Source organism: Vombatus ursinus, unplaced genomic scaffold, assembly GCF_900497805.2.
Source record: "Vombatus ursinus unplaced genomic scaffold, bare-nosed wombat genome assembly UNPS02014773.1, whole genome shotgun sequence".
NCBI lineage: Eukaryota > Metazoa > Chordata > Mammalia > Diprotodontia > Vombatidae > Vombatus > Vombatus ursinus.
The window spans coordinates 490,120-514,909 of record NW_020954551.1 but is presented as its reverse complement, the minus strand read 5'-3'; the positions used below and the strand labels follow the sequence as shown (position 1 = coordinate 514,909).

The 24,790-nt window shown below is 44.5% G+C and overlaps 1 protein-coding gene across 5 annotated transcripts in view; it reads right to left on the bottom strand.

Moving 5' to 3' along the window:
• Positions 1–24,790, bottom strand: part of BBS9 (Bardet-Biedl syndrome 9) — a 364,177-nt gene that overhangs the window by 67,914 nt on the left and 271,473 nt on the right. For all 5 annotated transcript variants that reach the window (XM_027863821.1, XM_027863820.1, XM_027863818.1 and 2 more), the window contains one exon: positions 6,939–7,121. In XM_027863821.1, coding sequence (XP_027719622.1) covers positions 6,939–7,121 — 183 coding nt within the window. The remainder of the gene's footprint in view (positions 1–6,938; positions 7,122–24,790) is intronic.

Below are 24,790 nucleotides of genomic sequence, written 5' to 3'. Positions count from 1 at the left end.
CCCATGAGCCTGGTTCCAAGGAAGAACTCTCCATTGAGCCTAGCTGGGGTCAGAGTAAACGCTTGATGCAGGCATGAGGCCTTGGGCCAGGGACTCTCTGAAACCAAGATGCTAGCACAGGCAAGCACAGTGGTTCATCTGCTTCCCTCACCTTGAAAAGCAGGCAACAGACCACTGCCATGACTCAATCTTCACTCGTCGGGCTCCCCCTTTGGAATATGTGCTCTACCCAGCATTAAGAACCCACCCGGGGGAGTGTACCTAGAACAGGATGATGCAGGGGTAAGTCGCATATGTCAACTTGAGCATTTTGTTCTACCTAGGTTTAATTTAATGCATTTCCATTGTTCTAAAAAACAGGAAAAGAATATTCCAAGAAGAGTCCAGAGAGAATATTTCCATTCAGCAACTCTTGGGACCCACAACATCGATTATAAATCCACCATCAAAGTGTCAAATGGATGTCAACTGCAAAGCATCCAAGTCCTAACTCTTAGCTATCTCTGGTCATCACGGAGGCAAATTCTGTGTGTGTGTGTGTGTGTGTGTGCGCGCGCGCGCACGCACACGTGTTCTGCACATGTGTCTGTGCCCTTCTTGCTACCATGAGCAAAACATGTACTTTTCCCACCAATTTCCCATAGACAGTTCAAGTTCTCATGGCACTGTAACGGAAGTAAGATTCCACTTTTCCTGTTGACTCTAAGTACTTCCTTCTTTTGTGAGTCTTTTGAAAAGAGCCATTAATAACGCTAACGATGAAGCATCTGAGTCATCCTTGGGCCCAGACACCATGCCGTGGTCATTACATCAAAACGATCCCATGACACCCGAACACTTTAAGCCTTTTAAGTGAGTCTTGACAAGCCCCTTCTCAAACAAAAGGATTTCCTATGATAAACAGATGCTCTATACCAGAAACCACATTAATGTGTTGGGAAAAATCTTCCTCTCAAAAACATTTCGGGAAAGAAGAGAACAAGAACTCGGAAAGGAGAGGTTCTCAAATCCTGTCACCAAACAACCAAGTGCTGATAACAGGTGCTCTACCAGGGGCTTAGGGACCAAACGGGAAGAATGGAACAACCACCACTTACCCATCCTACAAAGGGAGACAACGAGGACGCCGAGAAGTATGGGAAGAGTCTGGAGATCATAAATACAAAGCAGATATCAGGTGGCTTGACAAAGAGGGTATGAGCAAGACTAGTGAATATCCTAAGGCTCAGCCAGGGTGGGTGACTTGGCTGTTAACATGTTGTTCGGTGGTTTTTTCAGGTGTGCTCAACTCTCTGTGACCCCATTCAGGGTCTTCTTGGCAAAGACACTGGAGGGGTTTGCCATTTTCTTCTTCAGCTCATTTTATAGTTGAGGAAACTGAGGCAAACAGGGTCTAGTGACTTGCTCAGGGTCACTCAGCCAGTATGTGTCTGGGGCCAGATTTGAACTCAGGAAGAGAAGCCTTCCTGACTCCAAGCCTGGTGCTCTATCTACTGCCCCACCGAGCTGCCATTAGCACTTGGGGAAGGCCACACTGGGGCTTGTCAAGGAAAAAAGATGGATTCCCACTTTCTGGGTATGCTTGAAGGGCATGAGTTGGACTGAATGGTCCATGGAAGTATTTTCCACCTCAAATTCTATGAAATTAGCACTGTGTAACCTGGATAAGAGACAACGTGGGGGGGGGACACATACAGTAGCTGTTTTTAGATACTTAAAAGGCAGTAATGTGAAAAGGGAATTCAAGGTGACAGCACTTCTCTTTTGCAAGAGCAAAGAACTGGAAACTAAGGGTGTGTCCATCAACTGGGGAAATGGTTGAACCCATCCTAGTGTGTGAATGTAATGGAAGCCTGTCATGCCATAAGAAGCGATGAAGGAGATGGTTTCAGACAAATCTGAACTAACGCAGAGTGAATAGAACCAGGAGAACAATTCTTATCACAACAACACTGTAAAAACAAACAATTTTGAAAACTGTAAGAACTATTATGAAGGCAATGAGCATCCATGACTCCAGAGGACTGATGTTCAAGCACACTGCCCACCTCCCAACAGGGACGTTTGGACTCAGGGTGCAGAATGAGGTAAGTATTTTTCAGATACGGTCAATGTGGGGATTTTTTTGACTTGACTATGCATATTAGATAGACAGAGAGAGATGAGAGAAGAGAGAGAGAGCATTTATTAAGTGTTCATTATGCCTAGGCACTGTGATGGGTGCTAGGAATATAAACACAAGCAAAAAGAAATATAGTCCCTACCCTCAAGAACCTCACATTTTCATGGGAAGAGACCAGAGGTAGAGGAGTCTAGAGGGGCAAGAGCTGAGCTGGGAGAGAAGTGGACTGTGGTAGGTCTAGGCACTTCCTCAAATGGAAGTTCTGGGCAGGAATTTACCAGTGGGAAGAAGTGCCACCAAGGCAGGGGCATGATGGTAAATGTTTAACAACTGGCTCTCCAAAACAATGATAACATAATAATGGTAACAATAACAATAATTATAATTATATATATATATATGTTTATATATGATACACTTTCAAGTTTACTCTGCATCATTATCATTTTCTCTATCACTTATAAGTCCAGACAATCAACAAAACCATCATTTGAGCCCTGATGTGAAGCCTTTGCCAATTTCCAAGGTGTGAGTGCTCCTACCGACAAGTTAGCCATCTGCCAGGTTCCAGGGGCTCCAGCCCACCCTTGGGCCGAGGCATCTTTAGGGTGATGTTATGAGGGTTTTGTTTTTCTTTTTCTTTTTGACTGTAGTAGGGGAGGGTAAGAGAGATAGAAAATCTATTTCTGTTTGTTAACACTTTTTAAAATTTAAAATAGAAAGAAATGGAACTAGACAGGTCTTCCTTGGCCCTAGAGGGCAGATCTAGGAGCCAGGAACGGATGTTGCAATGAATCAGATTTGGGCTAGATTCTTCCCAATTAAAGCTGTCGATGAGGTGAATTAAGTATGTCACTGGATGTCTTCACATCAAGGGTGGATGACCATTTATGTGGATGTTGTAGAGGGGCCAATTTGCATGAGTTCACCTCCATGATTCTCTGATTCGACAGCTGTCCTTGAAAGAACACTCTCGGATTAAGAAAGCATCTAAAATGGTGGGTATATGCTTGCTCGAAATAGTTAACAAAGTGCCTGTGGACAAAAGTCACAGGCTTTACAACCAAACTTGCTCTCTTAATGTGTGGGGGTGGGGTTGGAGAGGCCCCATTTTCTGGCTGGGTACAAGAAGGCACAAGAACAGGTGTTTGTGACTACAGATTGCTGGACTCGCAGGATGGTGATGGTGTGGCATGTACATCCCCACACACAAGGTTTTGAAGGTAGAAGAAAGAGTTTGGAAAAGATCCACTGGCAGGTGAGGCCACACATGCCTGTCTGCCATTTGGTTTGGTAGGCTCTCCACAGAAGAAAGTGAAAAAGTAGCAAGTATAACTAGAGGAAGTGTGTGGTACACCTCTGAAAATCAACCCCATCAGAGCTTCCCGAGACATTAACTGGTACAGTCCTTTGCACGTGAAAAGAGACATCTTCAAATGATTACCACACAAGTCAATCATACCATTTTTTCAAACTAGACTCTAATAAGCAAAGGCAAACATGGAAAATTCATCATGCTCAATAAGACTGTCAGATATGACACTCTTCAGGAAAAATATGCCCTTCATGGAAGTAGGAAGGGCAAGGCATTTTCTAATTCCACTGATGGACTCATTATTTGGAGTCCTTCTAATAGGGCTCAATTGGAATCCCAGTTCACGTTTCCCTCAAGACAAAATAAGAAGGGTCATTTGGCATGGATGCTCCAAGCACAAAGGAGGGATAACACCCAAGAGTCTGCAACAGCAGGATTTAATTGTTTTGAGATGATCCTGAGAAATTGTCAGAGCTGGGGAGCGTTTCAGGAGAGACAGTTGGGTGTGGGACATGAGGAAGAATTCTGACCCAAATGGAGTGACATACATATATATATAAATGTCAGTGTCATGTTGCAATGAATATTATTTTTTAAATGATGAATTATCAATTGAATATGAAACATCAATAGAGCTGGCTAAACGAGTTGTGCCACTATTTACATGTAAGCACGTACACCATCTTGGGTTTCCGTCACCCCAACCTCCAGCGCTCTGAGCTGATAACAACAGCTTCTCAACCTTTTCCAAAGTGAGCACAAGGGAGCACAAGACCACTGCGCAGGTCCCTCCTGGGGCTGGCCTGCCTCCCGACACATTACATCCAAACAAAAATACAACAATCCAGAGCATGGAGTGGTTTGAAAAGGAAGTGAACATTCTTCCAAGCACTTTCTTTCACCACTGTTCATCTCAACGCTTGTGGGGAAATCTGCACACTAGCTGAGAGCTTCTGTCTGTAAACACTAGCCACATGTCTATGGCGTCCCCACCCCCACCTACATCCCAGTTGTTCCCCCACCCCCTCGCAACTAAATTTACATCTAAATTACTTTCAGATTTCTGTGGTATCTTAATAACTTCAATATGGGATGTATTTTCAACCTTCGGGTAAGTGGCTTCTCTCCGCCCACACGCTCCCCTTCCTTCCAAGCAATTTTAGCTTTCCATCCTTCATGTTAGCCTCTCAGTAGGGTGCCCATCCAGTAACACTGATTTGTGAGGTCCAAAGACATAATGTGAGGGATTATGAACAACCTTATCTAAACCACATACAAAATGACTCTGTCTCAAGAATGAAAGAGAATTCCTGGTTTTCGAGATGTACACGAGCTTTCCTTCTGTTCCTCCAAAAGCTATCTCAACAGCCCGAGACCCAGACTGAACCTCAAAATGGGACTGAACATGAAGAGCACGAAAAGCAGTGTGAAGACATCTTCAGATCCCATCCCGCCCTGTGTGGCATGGTGACTGTGTCTGACCTCACTCATAACAAGGGAGTGAGAGACTCCCACAAGCCTAGAGGGCATATCCCCTTCCCTGCTGCCATGAAAGGCACAAGACGCCCTCAGGAACCTTCCAGAGGAACCACGGAGTCCCAGTTCAGAAGGCTGCCAGGGCCCTTGGGGGTGACTGAGCCCGTTCATTCCTTGGCCCAGAGGAATGGCTGCATCTAAGTGACTTTCAACATGAGAATGGATCTTGTTTTTAGGGAGGAGGAAGGCCCTCAGTTACCAGGGAACTGCCACTCAGGAAATTCTTTATACTGCAGCCAAAGTCCATTTTGGCTTGTTCTGTTCTAAACTTCCTACGAAGTCGTGACTTGATCGGCATCATTTCACCTGCTACCTGTGCGTTCCCACAACCTTGTCCTGTGCCTTAACAGACAACGATCATGATTTGCCGTGGCCAAATCATCACCTGGCTGCCGACAGTTGAGTGCTGAGCCTCCTCTGACCTGGCCATTTGAGGACATGGCCACACAGGCTGTCACGGAGCTCATGCCCAAAGCCCTCCCAGCTTTGCAGGCTCTGTCAGAATCTATATTGTGCTTACGGAGCCTTGAAGAACTCAGCATCACAGGCTCACAGACGTCATAAGCTAGATGAGACCGTGGGCCACCCAGTGCAGCCCTGTATTCTTTACATGTACCTCCAAACTTCAGTGGGCAAGGGGATGAGACTTTCGTAGAGGTATGCCCTACAGGAAGGGAGCTAATCAATTACTATCTGCCACCAGACATCACCAAACCAAAGAACCAGGCCTCATCTTCTAACCCCTCTTGTGTCTCTCTCCCCTCCATCAGCTTCAATTCCTTCCCACACTTCACATGAAGACCCCAAACCAAATGATTTTCTCCCAATATTGTGTCCAGTACTGGACCATACAGAGATGACAAATTATGGCTTCCAAAGCTTCTCAGTCCGTGGTTTCCTGGTTTCAAAAATGTGACACACGGTGATTTGTGCTCTTTCTGCAATCACCTGAGACCCCTTAAAAGCCAGCCAGGACCATGTTACCACTACTTCAAATTGCTCTAGGGCCCACTTGGCTTCATTCTAGCTGTTCCTGAATACTTTCCTAAGAGGACTTTTGGCTACCATTAATTCCTACTGGTTAGCTGTATTCACTGAGAGAGCTAATGAAAATATGTGTTTTAGATCCATGGTTTCAATTGACTGATCCCTGTGGTGTCCAGGGCAGAATAAGAAATCAAACAGAGGACATCCACCTGCTGTATTAGCCCAAATGGTAAAGACCAAAAGGTAAGGCCAGCTTGATGACCCCTGCTCTTTCCAAAGGCGTGCTCCTTGCTACCTACCTCACATTCCCTTCTCGACTTTTCCAACTGACTTTGTGGTCATTTTCCTAGCATCTTTCCAGTATTTCACTGAGCTCAATTAAGCTTCCAGACCTAGAATCCCCAGGGTCATCTTTTTAAATACAGGCACTGGAAAAAATTGACCAAAAATAATTTCTGGTGGCTTGGTAACTATTTCATCCATTTTCTTAGGAACTCCAGGATGTGAGACAGAAAACCTCTAATTTAAATAATCTTTTACCAGATTTCCCCAAACTTTAACATAGTTCCTGATTTCCCATTCTCCTGGGAGAGCTGTTCCAATTTCTAGCTCAGGGTTCAGTGCCCTAAGCCCTGTCTTACCCATTGAAGAATGACAAGCAAAAATCATGCCAGTGTTTTCATTGGCCAGAGGAGTCAGGATTAGCTAACCGGACGGCTTAATAGCAGACCTCAGCCACTCAAATAACCATTCCTAGGCTTCTAGGTGACAGAAGATCATAAGAAAACACACACTAAAAAGTGGCTACAAAAAAGTCCACCTAAATTCCCGACTTTGATCGTGGTTTCAGAAAAGTGGGAAGGGTGTGCCTCAAAAAGAAAACAAGGATTATGGGCCACTTTAGACAAGTGCCGTCCCTTCTGTTAACACACTCATTCTCTTGAAGACCTTCCCCATGCTAAGCAGACTGGCCCTTACCAACTCCTGAGAGTCCTGCTGTAGTGGCAAAAATGCGGCCTCCAAAATGGCAGTCTGGTCAGCGCTGAGCTTCTGCCACAGACCAATCAGCATGATCACCAGGTGGGTGGCACTCTTCAGCCTGGCAAAGGACTGCAGCAGATTGCTATGGTTCTCCTCCGCGGCATCTGCCAGGGCAATTACCTGCAGAAACATCAAAGGGAGAACATCATCGTCATTGCTGAGCCCCGGACACCAACGCATCACTGGGTACACGCCTGCTTTTATTTGGTACAAGTCGATAAACTTGGTCTTCCATAAATACGAGCTAGAGGGAATAATAAATGGGACTGTCTATTCACTCTGTTCGTGCTACAGCAAATGTGCTAAAAGCAATCCCCGTTCCAGGTGGCAATGGGACAGAAGTAACACTTCCATGTTCGCGTGGCTACTGCCATTCATTCATTTGGGGAGTGGGTCAACAGGCATTTGTTAAGCACCACGCGTGCAGTCACCTTCCTGAAGTCACTCGACCTCTTCTAGACTCAAGGACAAGCAGCAACAGAAGACAGGAGAGAACAAAACAAGCCCTGCCTTAGGGATCTTTGATCTAAGAAGATAACTGGTAAGAAGATAAGCAAACAAAAATATAAGCAAAGTTAATTTCGAGGGCTGTCCTGACTGAGGAATCCGGGTAGGCCTCACATAAGAGGAGACACTTGAACATTCCAGAAATGGAGAACAAACAACCAGGGCCAAAGCAGAAAGGCCATGGACAGAACACAGTATGGCCAATCCAGTCTGGCTGGACTGTAGAGTGAAAGACAGGGAGGCATGGGCTTGGAAAGAGGCTGGGGCAGATAGTGAGGGGCTTTAAATGCTAAAGAAAGGCATCTGTATTTTATCCAAGACACAACAGAGAAGCACTGGGGCTTCATGAAGAGGAGAGTGATATAGCAAGGCCAGAGTTTTTGGAATATTAACATGGCAGCTGGGAGAAAGATGGACTGGAGACTGGAGAGGCCAGAGGCAGGGAGACCAATGGCTGCTACTGTAATTCTAGATGAGAGATGCTGAGGAGTTGAGCTAGGGTGGTGGCTTTGAGAATGGAGACAACGGGACAGATGAAACAGAGGCCTCGGAGATAGAATTAAACCTATGGCGGAGTGAAGCATCATGAAAGTGGCTGAGTTGGAAAACATGGATAGTTGGAAGGATCACTATGCCCTTGACACAAGTAGGGCCACAGTGACTTTCCTGACTATTAGATTAATCTCAAGAACCTACCACAACACAACTGTGCCTAAGAAATAATGTTATCCTGGTCTCCATCATGAGTACCCTCCTCAAATAAACTTCATTTGTTCTAACTTTATGTTAGTCAGAAAAGAGAGAAGATTAGTAAACAGGAAAGATCAGTAAATAAAAATACATGCATAGATAATTAATTTCAAGAGCCAACGGCTGTCCTGACTGAGGAAGAGGGAATCTGGGTAGGTCTCACACAGGAGGAGGCACCTGAATTGAGCCAAGGTTATAAGACAGGGAAATGGGGAGTGTACATCATAGGAAGATGTCCCCTTGATATGCCGTGGCACCATTTGCAACACCATGTTTCAGGATTCCACCTGAAAGGTGGATGGAGATCCTAACAAAAAGCTAGTTGAGTGATGTCATCTTTAACCCAAATGTCAGGCATTGGCCCACAGCGACCTGCGAGGGAGAAGGCTCAGTTGGGTGTGTTAGCCTTCTGTTGCCAAATCTCGTTAGGACAAAATTGGCAGGGCCGACTTGGATTGTGGATTTTTTGAATGCTCGTGTGGAAAAAAAGAACTAAAAACAACAATGAGATGGAGCGGGTGTTTGATTTTAACACCTCGGTGAATCCTGTGCTCATTAAAAGGAATACATTTACTCCTCCAAGAAGCAGTGCCCATTCTCCATGCTGTCTGTCTGGCCGAAGCATGAGAAGCCGCTGGAGAGGGACAGCTCTGAGGCCAGTGAGCCCTGAAACAATAAGCGTGTTGAAAAGTCATCAGGTGGGTCCCTGGCTGGGTGGGCCCAACTTCTTTGGGGGAGGGGGAGATATGGGGGGCTCAGCTCCCAAAGCCTCCAGAAGCCACTCGGAGGATGAGAACAAGCTAGCCCTTCTAGGTCACTCTGGAGACATTAACTCATTGAAGCCCCACCACAGCTCTGGGAGAATGATGTTCCAAATCCTATATTAGCTCCATAGTTTGACCTATACTATTAACATTTTCCCCATCACTTTCTTAAGTCTAGAAAATCAACAAAACAAAAACCAAACCCTAATCTGTATACAGCATTTGCCAATTTCTGAGGCATGAATGTTCACATTTTAACCATCGGCTCTTGTGAGCTGGCTCCAGCATACCCTTGCTTAGACACAGAAGACACTGTACAAAAGGTGTATATGTGTAGAAAGGCCAAACCCTACAAATGGACTCAGGGGACTGAGCTTATGGCTGGGAAGCTTCTGCCCTAAGATCTCCCTTTGCCAAATGAGACTAGAGGACGAGCCTTCCACCTTCTACAAGGGAAGATCAAATGAACAGACGATGACGTCAGGAAGAGGCCATTGCTGAACTCTGCCTGTCACTCTGTGATGGTTGCTCCTTGGTGGGAAGATCAGTCAATGGAAGAACCTGGAGGCCTAAAAGGTCAGTAACATTTTGGGTTCTGACTTGTCTGGAATGATGTGAAATGTAGGATTGATCCAGAAGGAACTTTAAGTAGAACGATTTCCTTGAGGTCACTCAGATAACAAGGGCCGAGCCGGGATCAAACAGGTTCTCTGACCCCAAGTCTAGTAGCTCTTCCTTCTGCTACCCGCCATGATCTCAAGGCAAATGACAGCTAACATGGTGGGATGTTTCTGCATGAAAACTCAGGCATCTTCATCCAATGTACCTGTACTGGGGTGGCTAATTGGTGAAGCAACATCCCAGGACACACCATCAGTCCTGAGCAGGCCCACCCAAAAATAATGATCTATGAAGCATGCTATTTGGTCTTTTTGTTTTCTTCTGTGTTTCCTCTTTCTTGTGGTTCCTCCTATTGGTTCTAATTCTTCCTTACAACATGACTAATGTGAAAACATGTCTAATAGGAATATGTATGTATAGCCCATATCAGATTGCATGCTGTTTTGGGGAGGGAGGGAGGGGGAGAAAAATTTAAAACTCAAAAGCTTATGGAAGTGATTGTTGATTGCTCAAAATAAATTAATAAAAAATTTTAAAAAAGCTTTTTCAGGGGAAAAAGCTAATGTAAACATGATTTTTAAAAAAAGTAACGATGTAGGAGGAGTCTCAGGATGCCTTACGCCATCTAAAACTAAGCAGGGACGGTACAGGGTCAACCACAGAAAAAGTTTTTTGTTCCCCAAAAGTCCCAGAATTGGGTAAGGAAAGAATCAAAGAACTCCGTGTGTGTATCACCTGTAGTAAAATCTCCCTGGCCTATACAAATTCACCAGCTGTCAGCCACATTCTCCATTGAAAGGTGCTGATAACATCTACATTGACAAATGAACTAGAAGAGAATGGGCATATTCTAAAGGACTGGGATGGTGGAACTCATTGCCACAGCTCCTTCTGACATGGCACTGGGAGATCACACAGTTCACCCTGAACCCAGATACGAGGCTGACCAGCTGCTGGGGCTTGGCTGCGGAATGTGGTGGGCGTGTGCGCACGCACGCGCATGTGTGTGTGTGTGTGTGTGTGTGTGTGTGTGTGTGTGTATTTGTGCACATTCCCTGGGTACCAGAGGACCACAGCTATCAAGGACCTTAGGAAACAATAAATGCTAATGACTTCAAACACAACGTGCAGAACCTTCTTTGGTTCTCGCTTCCAAATCGAATGCAAAGCCCAGAGGACACATCCATGTCCAAGTGCCATATTGGCAGATGCCAAAGGATGAAGGGTGCCCGCCCCCACCCAGGGAGCTGCTCAGGGCAAAAAGCTGGACTGACTCATAAAAATCGGTGTGAAATTAATCCCAAATGCTTCCAGCTGCCAAGACAGGCTCTAAAATTGGTTACAGAGAAGCAGCGGCAGAACAGACATGAGTCACACAACTGTGAACCCGGCCAGGGCCAACGTCTTCACCCAAACTTCACTGCCCATTCCGTCCCCGAGGTGGGGAGCCAGGAGAGATGTGAGGGTCCTCATGGTCCAACCCTCTCACTTTACAACAAAGAAAGCCGAGCACCCTACAGGCTGAGTGACTTGCCCAAGGTGGAGGAGTTGGGATTTGAACCCCAGGCCTTGAAGGCTTCCCGCTTTCCATGTTCCCTGTTACAACCGGGACTTCAATTGGCCTGCACAAAGAAAGCTACAGACAGCAAAAGCATTCTACCTGCTGGAGCTCCTTGTTACCTCTGTCAGTCACTTAAAACTGTGAAGTCGGAATCTCTAGGGTTTCTCGCCCCGAACGCCCTCAACATCTCTCACCCGAATTACAGCCTCCTAAATGACCTCCCAGAATCCAGTGTTTTCCATATCCTCACACTGATGCTTCTTAAGGCTTAGCCACGCTCTTTCCCTGCTCCAAAGAGCTTCCCTGACCCCCTCTCGCCCCTAGGGTAAAATGCAAAGGTCTTGGTCTGGGACTGAAAGTCATTCTACAGCTGCCTCTGACCTCTCTGGTTTCCCAACCTCCCTAGGGGCTTTGGCCCTCCCACATTCTATGTTTCCACAAAGCCCATGCTACTTTCTTGTACCTGACATTCCATTTCCCACCCCTTTGCCTTTGTCCAAGCTGCCTCCCAGGCCTGGAATCCCTACCTCACTTTAAGACTCACCTGGAATAATAATTCCTACTTCAGGCTTTTCCTGATTCCCTAAGTTGTCAGTGGAGCCCGCCTCTAAGTCACTTTGCATCTACTTCTTATATTTTTTTTATTTCCTTATCAGTATGTGTGTTATATTATCTGAGAGAGTATAATTTCCTTAGAGGCAAAGTGCCTACACTACCAGTACCAGCTTAATTGATTCGAGTCTAAGAGAAATTAAATCCCTTTAAAAGGATGGAAATTTTAAAGAATTTTCCCCTCATAAAAACAATAGGGTTGGGTTTGGCTTTATTTTTTTTTGGGCTGCTTTTGTCATTCTAAACAATTCAAAATCAACAAAAGAACTGCTACCAATATCACAGATTTCCTCTTTAGAACCAAGAAGACAATATCAACATGAGTATTCTGCTCCCTTTTCGGAGATGCATTAAAAAGAGACCATTTAGAAATTTTCTCTTAACCTCAAGCTAGAATCTCTTTAGTTGTCTGGAAGAGAATATCTCTCTTCAATAACCTACATCCTTTTATTAGGAGGGGCACAGCTAAATTGGGCTCAGAAGCCAATTTCATCACCAATAAAAATTAAACATCTTAATGAGAAATCAGAGCTTTTCTGGGTTTCAGACCTCTAGAAAGCTGAGCTAAAGTCACTTTAATGCAAATCCTTCCTGGGTACCCATATCTCAAAAGTGGAATCCTTTCACTTGAAAAGTTAAAGATAATTCCAGAAATACAAACTACAGTGTGGCATAGGAGAAGGAGACGTAAGGCAGGGAAGCAACTGCCCTGGGCTCCAGGCTCTACTAACTCCACATCGTTTGGCCACGCCAGTTTTTCCCCATGATCCTCAGTTCATTAACCTATAAGACAAGAGTGTCAGACTAGACATCTGCTAAGATTCCTTCAGATCTAGCATTCTAAGGCTTTGGATTCTTACAGACGTGACTTTGGATCTCTCTACCACTTTGCATTCTCTAGGTCTTGAAGACTCTTCTGATGATGGAGACTGGGGGATATGGGAGGCATGGCCTGAGAGCAACTCACCTGGGGAAGATCCGGGGCTTTTGTAAACTGAAAGCTCAGTGAGAGTCAACAGTGGGTGGCTGAGAAAGTTAATCCAACCTTGGGCTACATTAAGAGAAGCTCAGTGTCCTAGACTAGGGAGATATTCTCTGTTCCCCCTATACATTGCCCTCATCCATTCCTCCCTGGCCCCGCCACCTTCCCTATTACTGCAGAGGGCATCACCACCCTCCTGGTCCCTCAGGCTCACAACCTAGGCGTCACCGTGGACTCCTTCTCTCTCCCTCCCTTTATCCAATATGGTGCCAAGGCCTGTCAACGTCACCTCAGTAACACCATTTAAAGATGCCCCATCCTGTCCTCTGACCATGTCCTCACTCCAGTTCAGGCCCTCATCACCTCACAATAGCTGCTGGGGGCTCTGTCTGCCTCAAGGCTCTCCCCACTCCACTTTATCCTCTCTTCAGCCATTAAAGTGATCTTCCTAAAGCCCAGGTCTGATCACTTCCCTCTAGAGTCAATAAACCCCAGTGGCTCCCCGTCTACAGCCTCCAGGCTCAAACACAAAATGGTTGGCACTCCAAGCCCTTCCTAACCCAGCCCCCTCCTCCCTTTACAGTCTTCTTTTACCTCACTCCCCAACATGTACTCTTTGATGCAGTGACACTGGCCTCCTGGTTGTTCCATGAAAGAGACCCTCCATTTCCCATTTCTGAGCATTTTCTCTGGATGTATTCCATGCCTAGCACACTCTCCCTCCTCTGCTCTGACCACTGACCTCCCCGGCTTCCTTTAAGTCCCAACTAGAATCTCACCTTGTACAGGAAGCCTTGCCCACTCCCTCTTAATTCTAGAGCCTTCCCTCCCTTAATTATCTCCTACTTAGGCTGTATAGTGCTTGTCTTGTAAAAATTTGCTTACATGTTGTTTCCCCCATTCCATTGTAATCCCCTTGAGGGCAGGGAATGTCTTTTGTCTCTTTTTTGTATCCCTCGGCATTTAGCAAAGTGCCTGGTACATAGTAGGCATTTAATAACTGTTTACTGATTGGTGATTGATCAGACCACATCTGGAGCACTGTGTTCAGTTCTGGATGGTGTAGCTGAAAAGTGGCATTGATAAGCCGGAGAACATCCAGAAAAAGGCCACCAGAATAATGCAGGATCTGGAGTTGATGACGTAGAAGAATTAGTTGAAAGAGCTGGGGATGCTTGGCCCGGAAAAGAGAAGATTCAGGGGAGACATGAGAGCTGGCCCTGTGCAATTGAAGGGATGTCACCCAAAGAGGCATCTGGTTTGTCCTGCATGCTCCTACTAGGCAGACTGAAAGCAATGGCTAAAAACGGCAAATTTAGACTTGAAATACAGAAAAGTTTCCCCAACTGGAATAGGGTTCCCTAGTGAAGAGTTGGCTCCCCTCTCTGGAGGTAGACAACAACTTGGGTATGTTGAGTATACCATAGACGGGATTCTTAGTCAGGAACAGGTGGGACAAAGGGGTTTCATGCATCCCACCCGACTCTGTGATTCTGGGCTCCTGCAATACCTCCTGGGAGCTTTCACCTCTAAAACTGAACAAGAATCATTGATCTCCTTGGATTGTTGAGAGGGAACAAAGAGGAGAGCATTTGGAAGGCACAAAACACCAAAGAAATGCAAGGGATTATCAGTATAACCTAGAGTTGGTACTTTTAGAATACATACATGTTGTATTGTGTTGTGTCATGATATTATACTATACTATACCATGTTGAGGTATATAGAGTGAATTAGTGTCAATAAAAAGCTTGTTAATTCAGGTAAATGTTCACTGTTACACACTTATCACCAACAATAGGTCCTAGGCCAAGTCCCACTTGGTCATTGTTTGGGCTCTGATTGGCTCAGAGTGAATGCAAATAAAGTTGTTTCTATTTTGGCCAGAAACCCTGAGGGTCTTGCCCTCCCAGACTGACTGTTTTTGTTTTTGAGTAGGTAAAAGAGTTCATTCTCTGCCTCATTTCTTGCCTAGCCTTAATCACTGAACACGTGTTGCCTCAGACAAACTGAGACCTGTTAAAAACCTTAGCTTAAAAAGGCCAAGGTCTCTCACTGCATCCAGGGCCATCTCCAGTGCTGAACTGCATCTTCCCACTGGACCCAGAGAGTGAGGCTGGTGACTTTGCACAGCCCCTTCCTCACTTAAATCCAATTCACGTGCATGTCATGGCATCACCTCCCTGATGTCATGGTCCTCTCCGAGAATGAAGGACAAACAACAACAAAAACTTATGAATGGGTATATCATACCACAGATTATCTTCAAGCTGTGCATTTTCCCCTATTCAGATTTTAGATTTTCCACGTATTATTTCTTATCCTTCTTGCGTGCAAAAGTAACACTTGGACATTTCTGTTCTGTCTTTTCTAATACATTAATAAAGACTGAATGAATGCACCACCAGACGGGGGAAGCTGAGTCAGGAAGAGGCTTGGTGAGCGCAACACCTCATCAATAGACAGGGGCAGGGAGCCCAAGGAGCCGAGGTAAAAAAAGACCAAAGCTTTAGGGAATCAGGCTGAGTCAGACAAATGCTGAAACTCCCTGACACTTTCTGCATCTTGGCTTCCTGGTCAAGCATGGCTTCCCTCTACTAGAGAAATTATCCACTGTGTCTTCTGTCCTTCGGCTTCTGTTACTCAGCAGACAGCCTGGTATCAACTTGGCCTGGCTTTTCAACTTATATTTGCTTTCTCACCAATTCTTCCCTTGCCTCCTCTCCCTCAATCTCCCCCCCCCTCCACTGGAGGGCTTGCCTTTTTAAATTTTTTTTTTTTTAAATCACTGGCATGCACCAAGTCCTGTCTTGAACAGGACTAGACAATAACATGAAAGCAGAATGGCCCTTGTAGCAGGATACCATCTCCTGCCCCAAACTGACACACTCTAGTTTATCATTCATCTTTGTTTGTTGGCCCTGGGCCACAGTCATTCAGCATGACAAGGTTGTTTTCTAGCCAAGCTTAATTAATTTCGTGAGGGGGATTTCAAAGACACTGTATCAGATGTTTTACTAAAAGCTATTTAAGTTGTATTTACTGGATTCTTCTTATTCATTAATTTACTCGTTTTATTTTCTCTTTAAAAGATACAACTTTGGGATGAACTGTTCTCCAGAAACCTCCTGAGACATATTACTCCCTGAGACAGACATTACTTGTTTTTCTATGTGCATTATTTAAACAGCTAGAAAATAAGGTCCTTTAAAAATAGGAGGCGGAAGCATATTAGAGATCATGAATTCTGGCCCAAAAAGCTCAGCTGCTTCCCACCTCTTGGGCTGTAACTCAGCCTTGCCTTCACTAGAACTCTGCACACAGCGAGTGTTCCACCATCAGGGTTCCACCATTACAACAAGTCCTAAAAGCCAACATGAGGAAAAGTCATACTTTCACTCTGCCTTACAATTACATAAACCTCAGTTGTTTCAGAGCCCCCGTTAGGAAGCCCCCGCCGGAGGACCTATACTGGATGAGTGGCTACCAGGCTACACCTTTTGCTTTGTTTTCCTTTATTCTTCCTGGTTAAAACCTGGGAAAGGGGAAAAGAAACCCCTCAGGACACTGTCTTCCATACACATCTGGAAGAACCCAAGCACTGCCTCGTGCAGCAGCTACTAGATGGGTAGCTAAGAAAAGTGGGCAGTAACAAGGCAGTCAGTCCTCAGCAATGCCCCCAGCACACAGCAGCCTGCAGGTGCCCCACTGAAGATCAAAGTCCTGGGCAGAGGGACCCAAGGCAGGCCAAAGGGCAAGTGCCAGTGCCCCTCCAGGAGAAGAGGCACATTTCTGCCAGGGCAAAGGGCTCGCCCAACAACAGTGGTCTAGGCTCCTAGGAGGGGTGAAGAAAGGAGGAACACTATATACAAGGTCGGAGCAGTCCAATGAAGAGCTCCCCTCTTTATCCACCTCACTCTACCAGGAGTCAAGCTTCTCGGCAACCTCAAACTGGATGCTCCTGGCAGCAACCCACTCAACCAGCTTCGATTTCAAGATCTCAGGCACCTTCCTCTTCTGGAGTTTCTCTTTGGTCATGGTGATGCCAGGGAAGGTGGAGTCCAGCCCCCAGGACTCAGTGGTGGGGACAACTGCTTGAGTTTTGGACTCCTTCTCCGCCACAAGGGAGACATTCTCCAGCTCCTCTCCTGAGAGCAGCCTTTCAAAGCCAAAGAAGGAATGGAGGTGGCAGTTAGGCATCAAGGTGGAGCTGGAGACCAAACCTGGATCACCAAAGTGGCTATAAGAATGCCAAACTTTCCTGGACATCTCCAGATCTCTGGCATCCACAAGATCTGGCCTGGTGACGGCCTCAGAGGTCGGAGTACTGTGGTGGTCACTTCCAGAGCTGCCTTTACCGAGGCGACACCTCTCTACCATGAAGAGGGAGTGTGGCTCATCTTCTATCCCTTAGAACCTAGGCTGGTCACTGACCTTTTCTTAGGAACTTGGCTGCCTTTTACTGTCACTCCAAGATGAGATTCAGATGCCTGTAGCTACTCAAGTGCTTGGTAAAATTCAGATCCTAGCTATGGGGGCATCTCCCAGCATACATATGCCCCTTCTACACCCAACAGCTGGAAGGACTGGTGAGCATGCACCCTGAGGATCTGCTTGCAAACAAGGTTTGGAGGGGCACATGATAACATGTGAAAGGATCTGAAGCGTGGTCATGTGAAAGGAGCATCGGATGTGTTCTGACTGACCCCATAAGGCAGAATTAGCGGCCGTGGGCAAAAGAGGCACAAAGGTAATTTCAGGCTTTGACTGGTTATTTCTAAATTCATACTGTTACAATATGGCCGGGTGAAATGAGGAAGGCATAAATATCCATGGCCAAGTTGACAGGAGGCAAAGTTTACCCTTTTGATAAAATTTATTCGCCAAATAGGCAAGTGCCTCAATCAGCTGAATGGAAACTAGCACCATTTTTTTGGTTAGCTTTGTGCTAAAAATAAAATTGTTCCCTAAGCTGACTTCTATTTTTACCTTTCCCCCTCACTTTTTTCTGGCTGACCAAATTTTTACCCCTTTCCATAAAGCTACCTATAGTAAAATGAAATCCTAGTCTTAAAATAATAATTAATGGAATCAAATTGTAAAAAGAAGAATGAATATTCTCTGGAATAAGGTTACTTATTCAACAGATTGCTCTTAAATTTCAACTGCATGGTTGGCAATGTCATAGCTCATTTTACAAGCCATAGAGAATTCTGGGGACTTCCCTTTCCAAAATCAACATCAATGAGATCTGATCTGAATGGTTTCTAAGTTTAGAAACCCTTTTATTAATGTTGAATATGGCATTCCTACATGAAGATATTTTAATAATTACAGAGCTGACCGCATGGCTCTGAATGCCATCTCCCATGTTCAAAAATGATAGATGGATGGGTGGGTATCCACTAAACCATTTAATTAGCTTAGTGGGTGGCTTGTAAGGCACACAATTACATGTCTACATAAATTCAACTACTTAGCCATCTGGGCTAGCTTTCTTTCTATTTTGGATGCAGTAGTTGGTAAATTCTTGACTTGTCCTAAAGATCATTATATCCTAATGGAATTTTAAATGGAAGAAAAGTCAAAGGAAACTGTTATCCTGGAGCTAATTCTAATGAACACGAACCTGTAGCCACAGGAGAAATGATGGAAACCTTGGGAGGAAGTGACCACTTCATTTTGAAGGTCATAAAAGACTCATCTTCCTGAGTTTAAATCTGACCTCAGATACTTCCTAGCTGTGTGATCCTGGGCAAGTCATTTCACCCTGTTTGCCTCAGTTTCTTCATCTGCAAAATGAGCTGCAGAAGGAAACGGCAAACCACTCTGGTATCTTTGCTAAGAAAATCCCAAATGAGGTCACAAAGAGTCAGACATGAGTGAAAAATGACTCAACAATAAAAAGACAGATAAGGAACGGCACTTCTAATAAAGACAGTAGTATGAAAATTTATAGTCAAGCCCAGCAACAATTTTAAATGATGTCATATGAAGCAGATCAATAAAACTGGCACGCTCATTCTCTAGTCCAGGAGACGTGAAGCCAGCAGCACAAACTCTGATGTTTGGCCAGGGTCTGTCATAGCTTCAGGGGAACAAAGCCAGGTTCTAGTTAGCAAATGCCCAGAGACAACGATGCGGCAGAAGTCAGAACCCTTGCTGGGCCACCAGGAGAAGGGGGCAAAAGCCAGGGATGGTCCTATCTCCAGGCCAGGTTTGTGGAAGAGAGACAGAGGAGAAACCGGAAACCAAATGCCACATTCAGATTGTGGCAGATCAGCAAGATGCAGACTGTAAAGGGATCCCGACCAGTTAGGGACAGTCCAACCCATCCAAGAAGGAGGAATGGAGAGAAGCCTGACCCAGGCACAAAGTCCCAAGGCAGCAGCTAAAGTGATACACAGAGACAGGAGGAAAACCAAGACACAGTTTTGGACACAATAAAGAAGTAGCAAGAGTTGAGAAAATTCAAGGGGTAACCCAGAAGATAAGAGCGAATTTGCCATAAGTACAAGGAGAAGCTTTTAAAAATGGCACAGTCACAAGGACTCTAGAGCAGCGGGAAGACACAGAGCAAGAGTTGAAGAAGGAAGAACTGCAGGGAAAGCAAATGGCTCAGAAGAAAAGGAAGAGGCACCACCTGAGTGGCGGCATCCTCCCTGGAAAACAGAATGGAGCAAAACAGAGATCAAGCGTTCAATCAGCAGCCGAAATATTAGAACCAAGGTCAAAAGCCTGAGCAAGGAGAAAGAACGTGTGGGGTATCTCTGATCAAAAACAACTTAGTGAGGACAGACGTCAAGGAGAGAGAATCCCAGAAAACCATGACCAAACTAAACACTTGGAAACAACACTTCCTAAAAGACTACTGTCCAGATTCAGTAGGACCAGAGGGCCAAGGGAATATACAAAGAGTCCATCGATCACCTCCTGAAAGAAAGACCAAACTGAAAACACCCGGGAAGACCATAGCCAAAATCCAGCGCTTCCTGGTCAAAGAAAAGTTCTAAAAGCAGGTAAAAAGAAAACGTTCAAGTACCGAGGAACCATAAGAGTCAGGATTACATTATGTTGCCAACTGCAATAAAGAAGAGGAAATCTTAGAATATGACATAAAAAAGGGAAAAGGATCAAAAGGTAAAAGAAAAGTGTTTACCTCTAAGAATATCTTGTTTGGAAAAATTGAGGAAGTAATTCTACAAGGGAAAAAATAGACCTTTAACAGGAATTTCAAAGATTCCTGATGAAAATCATCAAAACTGAGTAGAATCTTTGAAACATACATGAAAGAGACAGACACATTCTAGAAAGGTAAATACCCTGGAGCGGAACTGGAGCAGAAAGAGAGTAAACGACAATCACACGCTTACCTCCTAACACGAGAAGAGAAGAGACAAGTGTTCCTTCAGACTCCCGCCGTCCTCTAGAAAGGACAAAGGGCACCAGATGCCATTCCCCACAGATAAGTCATCAAAGGATATGAACAGTGATCAAGAGAACTGCAGAGGATTCAAGACTACATGAAAGAATGCTCCAAATCACCCGTAATAAAAGAAATGCAAATCAGAACAACGCTGAGGTTTCACCCCACACCCTGAAAATTGGCAAGGATTCCCTCCCCCCGCCTCCCCACAAAAAAAAAAAAAAATAGCAGTAGTCAGTGTTAGGTGGCAGCTAAGTGGTGCAGTGGATACAGTGCTGGGCCTGGAGTCAGATGCACTCCAGTTCAAATCCAGCCTCAGACACTTACTAGCTGTGTGACCCAGGAAAAGTCTTAACTTAACCATGTTTGCTTCAGTTTCCTCACTTGTAAAATGAACTAGAGAGAGAAACGGCAAACCATTCCAGTATCTCTGCCAAGAAAACCCCAAATGGAGTCATGAAGAATTGTACACAACAGAAAAGTCTGAACAACAACACTGGAGGGTTGTAGGAGGATAGGCACATACATTGTTGGGGGAGCTGTAAAATGGGACAACTATTTCAGAAAACATTTTGGAAGGATGCAAACAAAGGGACTAAAATGTCTGTATCCTTTGAACTAGAATGATCCATTATTGGTCTCGTACCCCATGGAAGCCATGGATAAGAAGACAGTACCTGTATCCATCAAAATCTTTATAGCAGCACTTTTTGTGACAGCAAAGAATTGGAAACAAGATAGATGCCCATCAACTGGGGAACGGCTAAACACATGGTGGTACATGACGGTAATGGAGGATTACCGAGCTGTAAGAAATGATGGCTGTGATGAATAGAGAGAAGCCTGGGAAGATCTACATGAACTGATACAGAGGGAAGTAAGCAGAGCCAGGAGAACAGCAGACACAGTGACCACAAGAGTGTAAACAGAAAGAACGGCACACCGAAAAACCAATGGTAAATGTAACAAAAGAGCAAGATCAATCGGGACCCAGATGAAGAGACAGGAGAAGATGGCTCCTCCCCCACCCCGCCCCCTTTGGTGAAGGCGGGAGGTCCAGTGGCACACACACCACATGTCTGGGGACTTTTTCACTGTGTAAATCAGCTGTGGTGATTTTTTTTCTCCTTTTCCTTTTTGTTTTTTGTCTTGGATACTGGGGAAAACTATGATGATGTAAGAAACAGGACATCAAAAAAAATCAAAACCACCGCATTTTTAAAAATGACAGATGCCAGGCCTAGGTGTAGTTTTGTTCCATTCTTTTGGCTTTAAGCAACCAAAGAAAAGGGAGGAGAAGGGAAGAGAATAAGCATTTATTAAGTACCTATTATATGCCAGGCACTGTGCTAAGTTCTTTACAAATATTACCTCGTTTGATCCTCAACACAACCCTGCAAGGTAGGTACTGTTATTATCACCATTTTACATTTGAGGGAAATGAGGCAGACAGAAAGTAAGTGACTTGCCCAGGGTCACATAGCTAGTAAGTGCCTGAGGCTGAATTTGAACACAGATCTTCCAGACATCAGGCCCAGAATTCCATCCACTGTGTCACCAGCTACCTCTAAAAGGGAGGGGCAAAGGAATACAAGAGGGAGAGAAAAAGAGATAAAATCAGCTTTAAAATGGGGCACTGGGGACAGTTAGGTGGTGCAGTGGATAAAGCACTGACCCTGGAGTCAGGAGAACCTGAGTTCAAATCCAGCCTCATATAACTGCCACTTACTAGCTATGTGACCCTGGGCAAGTCACTTAACCCTGATTGCCTCACCAAAAAAAAGAAACAAATAAATAAAATAAAATAAAATGGGACACTCATGATGACATAACCACAAACGATTACAAATAGGACAAAAAGAGGAAGCTGTCTAAAGACCCAAAAATGGATGCTCAAGGAATAAACACATGCATGTACACATACATATATATGTGCATGTGTATATATTTGTATATATACATATAGATTCTACATACATATACATGTGTATGGATATGTGCATAGACACAGATGCACACACATATATCTGTATATACATATAGATAGAGCAGATACATATACACATTTGTGTGTACACACATATGCACTTGCACACACACATTTAGGTGTATGTATATATGCATATACATAATAGACAAACTTGTATATATATGAATAAATTATATACCTGTGTATATACACACATACACATGTGTGCACATACATTTAGTTGTACACATACATATATACATATATTATATATGCATGTGTGCCTGTAAATACATACATACACATACTTGTATCTATGCATATATAAACAAATGTATATCACACATATAAAAAGCCATATATAAAAGATAAAACCCAGGGAAAACAAATACAAGTCCCAAGGCCTGTGAGAACAGAGTTTGGAGGAGTGTTCAAGTCCAGAGGGTCCTACACGTGGTGCTCAACATTAAGAGCACTAGAAAGGTCTCTTAACTTGAGACAGAAGAGCCCGAATTATCACCATAGGGCAGGGACACCAGAGTTAACCAATGCCACAGAGAAGACAGAACGACTCAACTTTGACTTTGCCTCTGGTTTGTGCCTCAGCCAGGAATGAAGGGAGCGGACAGGCCAGGGAAACCCAAGAGAAGAGAGGGAATGGTCAGTTTCCCTCCATGAATTCCCTTCCACAGCCTATGTGAAAGATATGGAAAAAGTGCCACAAGACCAGAGACTGAAAAACATGGTCTTAGTTTTCAAAGAGAGAAAAAGACCAGTTCCTTACAACTGGATGTCTTCAAGCAAACACAGGAAGGCCCCGTGCCAGCAAGGGCACACGCTGTGGTTAAGGTACAAGCCGGATTAGGCGGCTTGCATCATCTCTCTCAACTCAGAGACTCCGTGTACTGGATGGGGTGGACAACAGAATCAGGCTGCCCGGCACTCATGTGGTCCACCAGAGCAATTCTCAAAGTGTGGTCCAAGGGTCCCTGGGGGTCCCCAAGATGCTTTCACACGGCCCATAAAGCCAAAACTGTTTTCATAATAATACTGAGATATTTTAATTTCTAACATGGCAAATACCAAAAGCTATAGTCTGCAAAAACAAAGCCTCTTGGAGGTCCTCAGTAATTTTTAAGTGTGTGAAGGGGTCCTGAAACCAAAAGGTTTGAGAACAACTAGTCTGCCACAAGATGGAAGACCCTCATCAAACAGGCAGAGGTAACACAGACTGTGGTGGGTTTTAGGAACTGAACAGTGGCTTGGACTACAAAGCATATCAAAGCAAAACTGGATAATCTTTCACTTCAAGTGATTCTGGCTCAAAAGCACACTTTTCCCAAGGGTCCCTGGTCCCCTGCTCCCTTCTCCACCATAGCTCACTGTGTCATTTACAAGGCAAGCCATCAAGAGTCATCTGTGACAGACACATCAAAATGTGTGAAACCTGTAGGCCTGTACTAGAATGATTCGGACGTGGAGAAATAGTGTAAAACGAAGAGAGGAATGTTAAACAGGGCTGTGACCCCAGGATTCAAGTATAAGCTAAACGATTATTGCCAAAACAATACTTCTGTGCTTGAATCACAAGGTCTTTGTTAGAGAAGCCCCGTGGAGGACAAAGTTGTCAGTAATGTGACTTTTCTGTACCATCCAACTTTGGGGAGAACAGTGCCCTGAGCATCAGACCTATGCTACACACCTTGGATTCCTCCTCATCCTCTTGGTAGAGAGTAACATTTCTTTTACAAAAACCTACAGTTTTCTTACCCCAAGCTCCAGGCAATTTAACAGAGTATTATAGAATAACATAGTAAGATGATATAGCCTGAGAATACAAATGCTCATTAGGAAAGTGATTTGCAAGAACTCTTGCCATGGAATGCAGTCTACTGTGAGTGTAACTTACAAGGGAAAGAAAGAAAGATGGAAGGAAGGAAGGAAGGAAGGAAGGAAGGAAGGAAGGAAGGAAGGAAGGAAGGAAGGAAGGAAGGAAGGAAGGAAGGAAGGAAGGAAGGAAAGGGAAGGGAAAGGAAAGAAAAGAAGAAGGAAGGAAGAAAGAAAGAAAAAGAGAGAGGAAAAGGAGAAAGGGAAAAAGATAAAAGAGAAAGAGGAAGGAAGGAAGAAAAGCAAAGAAGGAAGGAAGAAAGAAAGAAAAAGAGAGAGAGGAAAAGAGGAAGGAAGGAAAGAAGGATGGAAGGAAACGAGAGAAAAAGAGAAAGAGGGAAAGAGATGAAAGAGAGGAAGGAAGGAAGGAAGGAAGGAAGAAAGAAAGAAAGAAAAGGAAAGAAGAAGCAAAGAAAAGGAAAGAAAGAAAAGATAGAAAGAGAAGGATTAATGACTACTCTTTCTGCAAGTTGCTCTGGACTATAGTATCTATTAGTCTGGCTACTAGACTCCAATCAAAAAGTCCCCTTCTGGATATACGACAGTGTAAGTGCTGAGTACCAGCCAAAGTTCTAATTTGAGAAGTCAACTTTGCAGCCCTGGGCCATCTCCCAACTGGTAGCTATATTCATCTCCAGAGCTGAGCTATATCATCAGTGATCAAACTACTACAAAAATAAAAGCCATCTTTGCAAAGCCACTGATGAACA